At 48.2% G+C, this 8120-nt stretch overlaps 1 protein-coding gene across 1 annotated transcript in view; it reads right to left on the minus strand.

The window, feature by feature from the left end:
- Positions 1–1658: 1658 nt before the first annotated feature.
- The window catches only part of LOC143292307 (uncharacterized), an 11617-nt gene continuing 5155 nt past the window's right edge, over positions 1659–8120 (minus strand). Inside the window, exon 2 of the mRNA XM_076602494.1 lies at positions 1659–6581. Within this exon, the coding sequence (XP_076458609.1) occupies positions 1659–6581 (4923 nt within the window). The remainder of the gene's footprint in view (positions 6582–8120) is intronic.

Consider the following 8120-nt stretch of genomic DNA (forward strand, 5'->3'; position numbering starts at 1 on the left):
ACAACATCCAAAACTAAATGGTGCTCACATCATAAATAAATCAGATTGTTTAAACAAGTGTTTATTATTTAGCATTTAGGTATGAATGAATGAAACAAAAACAAAATATCTTGTAAACAGTCCAAATTTGATTAGCAATAAACAAATGAAATCTATATTTATGATTTAAAAAGAAAATACAGGAAATAAAAAATGGGAGGTGGGGCATACATATGTAAATAAATGCAAATATTTACACAAAGAACTTACAGCACTACTGGTTTCTAAAAAATGGCAGCAAAGAGAAAGCTGGTATGTATGTGTTAATCCTTTGGCCAGTTGTTAGATACAATGAACTTACAGGTTTCGATAAAAATACATATTTTAACCTGGTGAAAGTACAGACATATCCATTTTGGGTAAACAGGTCAGCTGATTGTACCAGACTGGTGTGCCTGAATGTCTGGGAGTCTTGAGAAGACTTATCAATGCATGTCACTTGCAATATGTATGAGTACTGTATGCACACATGCATGTGTGCTGCACCATAAGATGAAATCATTCTTTACTTACAGTTAATTATCAATGCAACTGTGACGAAACACACATGAATCAGTGTTTTATCATCTTTAATCAAATTCCATTGCACAGCTCCACCACTCTTCTCCCTACAATTTCCATCCTAAACTGCACCACTCTTTTCCCCACAGATTTCCATGCTCAACTCCAACACTCTCATCCCCACAATATATAGATATATTAAAGCTACTTCAATTAAAAAAAAAAAAAAAATAATGTGATAGAAAAGCCAGAAAAAGATCAAATTCATTGGAACAGCACTGCCCATTTTCTCAAGTCTGAAATCTGTTTTTAGAAGGCACACACACACACACACACACACACACACACACACACACACACACACACTAATAGTATGTAGCAACAATATGAAATGCTGGAATGTATGTAGATTCTGAATGAATGGGTCACAAACAGGAGCGATACTTTTTTCTTCAGTTGTTAAAAATGTGCGTGAGGTTGATGTCGCTGTGACAGCAGAAATGTCTCTTTGACAGCAGAAACTTACTTGACTTCGCCTTCTTGTTTCTAGTTCCGCGACAATTTAAAATTTTTGCTCGACGAACAATCGATAAGAACACTGTCTCTTTGTTCAATTACTTATATTCAAACAATGACCACGGTTCTGCAATCAAAGAAAAGAAAAGAGAACTGAGAAACTGACTAATTGATGTGCACATATTGTCCAGTTAAACGAAATAATCATTATAATGATGCCATGCATTGAAAGGAAAAAGAAGAACCGAGAAACCGACTTATTGATGTGCACGTATTATCCAGTTAAACGTGAAAAACAATCATCCAGTCAAATACGAAAGAATAATCATAAGGATGCCATGTATCGAAAGGAGCTTAATATCCTATACAACTAATACTACGATTAAATCACGGAATAGAACTCACAGATAAATAAAGATGAATGATCGTTTAGAACTACCATATTGACGTTACGTAGCAACCAGTTTCAAGGAGTAGCTTCCCTTGGCTAAACTGTCTATTTACAAAAAGAAACAAAAATGAACCATAATCCGTTATCTCCCCCCAAGTCTGAAAGACTGAAAAAGAAGGGATGACTGTTAAATGTTAGAAAGAAAACGGTCTTAAGTGGTAATATAGTCATCCAGCCATTTGGGTGCATGAACAGGGCGGCTGGAGCGTCTGGGTTGCTTGGTGGAACTCTTCGGCTGGGCTCCCGATGATGTGGTAGGGTTGTCGACGTACCGTTCGCCGGTCTGTCGAGCCCCTGGAATGGCCCTGTGCCGTCGTCCGATCTCGGGCACAGCGGTGTGTTGCCCACTGCGACTCTGGATAGCGCGGGCAGGAGTATCTGGGGCGACTTGGCGCATGTCTGGCATGGTGGGTGTTGGGCTCATGGCGTCCTGGAAGGGGGCACGAGCGGGTGTATGTGGGGATTTGGTGAGATTGGTGTGTATCGGAGGTGAAGTCGCATCACCTGGAGTCCCATGAGTTGTTGGCAGCAGAGTGGCGGGACTAGGTGCAGTGGATGGAATGAGTATAGGTGATGGACTAGGCTCAGGGGGCGCAGAGGACGGGAGCATGTCCATTGTGATGGTTTGTGTGGGAGGGGGGAGGATGACAGGACAGTATTTCCTCAGAAATTTGCGGTTGCGCAGGGTGACTCTTCCTGAGCCATCTACTTTCACAACGTATTGATCAAATTGGCGGACCTCTATCACTGTCCCAGTCTTGTCCCATTTCAGTGGGTGAGGTCCGACTTGATTCTGGATGCGGACGTAGTCTCCGACGCGGAGGGGTGGTAGTCGTTTTGTCCGTTCGGACCATCGCTCCCAGTTGCGCATGTGACGGTTGCGGAGGGCAGACTCCCGTGCCTCTAGAGTCTCGCGCCATGTGCAGTGGGGCCGATAATTTCCTGGGGGGATGGGGATGAAGTCCCTGATTGGGTGGCCGAAGATGCACATGGCGGGGGACAGTTTGGTATCACGGTCAGGAGTGTTTCTGTACTGCAGCATGGCCCTCTGAAAAGCATCCATGTCAAGGTCACCATTGGGGGTGGTGTTGTTGATTATCAGTTGCTTGATGGTTTTGACGCCCACTTCCGCTCGGCAGTTGCTATGTGGGAAGGCGACTGATGACAGGCGATGATGAACGCCCCAGTTTTTGAGGAATTGTCGAGTTTCGTTGGAGATGAACTCTGGCCCTCCATCTGATGCCAGCTCCTCAGCGATTCCGTAGGTTACGAACGTTCGGCGTAGACATGTCACAAGCCCAGTTCCGCCAGCGTGTGATCGTTCGACGATCGGCCAGTTGGAGTATCGGTCGACGATGACTACGTAGTTGGCTCCCTTGTAGTGAAAGAAGTCGGCACAGATGTATTGGAAGGGGTACTCCGGGGTAGAAAGCGGTGTAGGTGGGGCACTGGGGTTCGAGGGCGCAATGCGGTTGCAGTGAGTGCAGTTGGTTCTGACGGCAGTGATGTCAGCTGTGATTCCCGGCCAGAATACCGATGCCTCGGCCCGTGAGTTCATGGAGGTCACCCCTTGATGTGCAGCATGTAGCGCGGAGAGAACTTCGGGGCGAAGTGATGGTGGGATGACCACTCGTTCCTTGTACAGTATTACGCCGTCAAGGGTGAAGAGGTCTTTGCGGAATGGGAAGAATCCTTGCAGCGATGGGGGAAGGTCTTGACGGTTGTCTGGGAAGCCATCATCGATGATTGACAACAGCAGGAACATGTTTTCATCGCTGGATGTGTCATGTCGCACGCGGTCCCAGGTCACAGCTTGGATGGGAGCGGAGTGCAGTGGGAAGGCTGAGAACGAGGCGACTGATTCCGTTGATGGGGCTGGGGATCGTATGCCCTCAAGTGAGTCTGGAAAGAGGCATGGGGAGGAGTGAAGTGAGGCTACGTCATCACTGAGGGGCATTTTCACAGGATCTCCAGTCGGGTGTCGAGATACAGTGTCGGCTGCACGATGTTTTATGCCAGGGATGTGCACCATGCGGAACCTGTATTGCAGAGTTTTTTCTTTCAGGTTCCGGAGTCGTGGGTTGGGAATGTCTTCAAGTGACCGGTCTCCAAACAGTTTCAAGAGGGGTTTGTGGTCGACAGCGACTGTCAGGTCCTCACATCCAAGGACAAAGTGCCTGGCTTTGTTAAGAGCGTCCGCGACGGCTAATGCTTCTCCCTCCACAGGTGCGTAGCGTGACTCCGCTGCGTGGGTGAAGCGGCTTCCAACAAGGGTGACCGTCCATCCTGTCTGGCAGCAGAATGGGTCTTTGGTAGGGCATGTGCAGTGTTTTTGGAGCAGCCAGAATCCGATGCCTGTTTTCGACCAATCAGTGGCAAGGCATGTTGGTCGTTGCGCATCGAAGATCTGGACACCTTTCTCAATTTCTGCAATGATGACGTTTTTAGACTCTTCGAACACAGAGTTCATGTGTTCAGTCCATGCGAAGGGTGTGCCTGGCTTTAGCAGCTCGCGGAATGGGAGCATTTTGTCGGCCATGCTGAACGCGTATGAGACCTGATTGACGAGTCCAAACCATGATCGAATGTCAGTGATGTTGGATGGTGTTGGGAAGTCACGGATGGCCTGAGAGTGTTTCTTGCTTGGGCGAACCCTGTCAGGAGTAATTTCGAATCCAGCGAATTCGACCGTGTCGCTGCCGAAGACGAACTTCTCTGGATTGAGTGTGATTCCATGGCGACCACAAGTGTCGAGCCATTGGACTGTCTGATGGAAGCTCTCTTCCAGGGTATCCGCCCAGAGTAGGGCATCGTCGATGCACTTCGTTTTGTTGGGGATGTCGGCGACGATTTCGTCGTATCGCCGGGTGTATCCATCGCCCGACGCAATGTAGCCTTGGGGGGTCGTTTTGTAGCGGTATCTGCCCCAGGGTGTGATAAAGGTTGTAAGGTGGCGGTCCTCCGCGCGGATGGGGACACTGTGATAGCCGTTCCATGCATCGAGGACGGTCTTCTTCTTGCCGTGTGGGACGGACCTTGCCTGATGGAAAGGGGAGGGGGTATGGTGTGTCTCCCTTTTCGCATGGGCGTTGAGGGCTTGAAGGTCGACCGTCCGCCGTGGTTTCCCATTTTTCTTTGCGCAGATCACCATGCGGTGGCACCATGTGACGGGTTCACCTACGGGCACGGGCTCGAGGACGCCCAGACGGACGTCTTGATCAAGGCCCGCCTTTACCTCTTGTTGCCAATGAAGTGGGACGGGTATGGGTGTGTGGTGGGCCACGGGTTTCGCTGTAGGGTCGATCATCAGCTCGAGTGGGGGACCTTCCATGAGGGGAAGGGGCTGGTGGTCACACGTATTGAACGTGCTGGACTTATAGTAGTCCAGGAGGTACTGTTGCAATTTCCCCCTGTTTTCGTCCGTCGCAGGGAATGGTAGGCGTTGAGGTGGGGGTGGTGGGTGTTGGCGACGTGGGCAGTCACATGGGTTGGTTGGGCTTGTCTCAGGGCGGCTGACTTCATGTTGCAGTGTAGTGTCGCAGTGGTCCGCTGTCTTACCGATCTTGGGGAAATCTTTGGGGATGATGTGAAGGTCCACGCAAGCCCCTCTGCTGAGGAAGAATTTCTCAGAACAGTCGGTGATGTACACCATCTGCCTTGTTTCAAAGACTCTGCCGTTCGTGTCTTTCGCAGTGATGTGTAGCATAGTGGCACCAAGGATGTTGATGTCCTTATTGTCGGCGGCATGCATCTGCATCGTGACAGGGATCAGGTCAGATTGTGTGAGGCCCAGTCTGTACAATACAATGATGCCAGCGAGGCAGCTCTGGCACCCTGTGTCTGCCATGGCGGGTTGGGTGATGGACTTCGATGGGGTTCCTAGGGTGAATCCCAGTGCCCTGTAGTCTTTATGTGAGGCCCGGATCGAGAGGTTGACGAAGGGCTGAGGTTGTGAACTTTTCTTCATCCACGTCTCCGACATGTTGTCAAAGAGGTGGTGGTCGACAGAGATGGATCTGCCAGCTTTACCACGGAGAGATGAGGTCATCGTACATAGCGTGTCAAAGACAGCTCCTTCGCAGTCCTCTGTCACGGGGTGTGGTCGGCGCTTCAATGGTTTGTCTTTGCTGCGGCAGACAGAGTCGTAGTGGTGGTCTCTGTTGCACAGTTGACATCGGTGGCCGTACGCCGGGCAGTTAGTTTTGCGGATCCGGGCTGGGGAATGTGCACCATGGCCTGTCTTTCCACAATATATGCAGAGTTCTGTCTTGTTGTCTTTAAGTGCAAGGCGTTTCATCTTCTTGTAGTTGCTACTCATAGCGTCGACCTTGTCTGAGGTGGCGTCAGTCGCGTGAGCGTCTAGCAGGCGGGAGGCTGATCGTTTGCCGGCTTCTTTGGCTTCCACGAACTGGAGGACGTCTTCCAAGCTCATATCCTGGTTCTCGTGGCTGAGAAGGTCAAGTTGAATGTCCGGGTCGGCAATGCCGCGTAGTATGGCGTCGCGTAGTATGGTATCAGTATAGTTGACGTCTCGGCCGCAGGCATCGTGGGGACATTTAATGTTGAAATTACATATTCCAGCTTGGCCGGCGAGGCGGGCCCCAAACGCACGTATGGGTTCATCGCGGTCTTGTCGCATGTTGTGAAGCGCGACTCTGGCGACCATAGTGTTCTCTTGACGTACCTCAAGTTTTTTAATGGCAGCAAGGATCTCGTCCATAGTTTTGTTGGCAAGGCTACCTCCCGCTGAACGGGTAAGGTCCTTCCTTAGTGGCTCGTCGCAGCATTCCAAGAGTTGTAGAGCTTTGTCACGGCCGGTCACTTTCGTTGCATCAACATAGTCATTCCATCTAGTCAGGAAGTACTCCCATTCCTCGCTGGTACCAGCGGCGGAGATGACTGGGCGTTTGACTTTGTCAACCTTTGCTGCTGCTGTGGCTCCCTGGGTGTGGGTGGTGGTGTGGGCTGTGATGAGCGCAGCGACAATGGCGGCGTCAAGGTCATCGGTCACGTAGTCACAACCAGGGATCGGGCAGGCGACGGCAGGCATGGTGGTGTGGGTCTTCACTCTCAGCTGACCGTGGTCATCGATAAGAACACTGTCTCTTTGTTCAAATACTTATATTCAAACAATGACCACGGTTCTGCAATCAAAGAAAAGAAAAGAGAACTGAGAAACTGACTAATTGATGTGCACATATTGTCCAGTTAAACGAAATAATCATTATAATGATGCCATGCATTGAAAGGAAAAAGAAGAACCGAGAAACCGACTTATTGATGTGCACGTATTATCCAGTTAAACGTGAAAAACAATCATCCAGTCAAATACGAAAGAATAATCATAAGGATGCCATGTATCGAAAGGAGCTTAATATCCTATACAACTAATACTACGATTAAATCACGGAATAGAACTCACAGATAAATAAAGATGAATGATCGTTTAGAACTACCATATTGACGTTACGTAGCAACCAGTTTCAAGGAGTAGCTTCCCTTGGCTAAACTGTCTATTTACAAAAAGAAACAAAAATGAACCATAATCCGTTAAACAAGTTCAACTTTCGTGCCACTTATCAGTTGTCCGTTCTTTTTGAAATACTCTTTCGGTTCTTTAACTTTCATGGAGTCAAGCGCACTTTCAGTTTCAGCGACCAGAGTCGCCATGTTGCCTTATCCGGACGCCCCAAGGTGAAAGGGCTGAACTTTTCACTGACTTCCGGTTTCCGAACGAACAAGATCTATTGTCTGGTTTGCCTGCTTCATCCATTCAGTCCATTCAGCGCATACAAAACTTTGCTGCCGGACTCGTCCTCAGAAAGAAAAGATATGAGCACATCACTCCTCTTTTACAACATCTCCACTGGCTCCCTGTCTCACACCGAATAAAGTACAAGATCAGCACTCTATGTTATAGATGTATTCACAAATCTGCCCCTTCCTATCTCTGCGGCTGCCTTCACCTCTACACTCCATCTCGCTCACTACGATCGGCTTCGGATCCACTCTGTTTACGCATACCCAGATTCAAACACTCGACTGTTAGCCGCCGTTCTTTCTCTGTCTCTGGACCTTGCAATTGGAACGAACTTCCTCTTTCGCTTCGTCAAGTCTCCACACTCAGCTCTTTCAAGTCTGGCCTAAAAATCCACCTCTTCCCAAAATAGCATCCCTTCCATGCCTCTTCCTTGTATTCAGTTTCTCCAGTTTTAGAGTTATGCATGCGTGTGAATGACTGGTGCGAAAGCGCTTTAATTTGTCTCTGCACAAGATTCAGCGCTATATAAATACCATTATTATTATTATTATTATTTATTACGTCTTCATTTTCTCGTGTCATCATTGCTAATATTTAAACACACAAAACGGTACGGTGATAGTGGGTCTCCCTGTCTACATCCCCGTTCTACACTAAACCAGCTAGAGACTTGCCCATTCACAGGATGTGATATTATTATAAAATGTTTCTATCCATTTACATATCCCATTTTGGAAACCAAATGCTTTTAATACTTCAAACATAAAATTCCGACTAACTGAATCGAAAGCCTTCTCAAAATCACTATTTAACAAAAGCCCAGGTAGATTGTGTTCTTCTAAGTAAGCTATT

This window comes from Babylonia areolata, chromosome 18 (genome assembly GCF_041734735.1).
Source record: "Babylonia areolata isolate BAREFJ2019XMU chromosome 18, ASM4173473v1, whole genome shotgun sequence".
NCBI classification, from domain to species: Eukaryota; Metazoa; Mollusca; class Gastropoda; order Neogastropoda; family Buccinidae; genus Babylonia; species Babylonia areolata.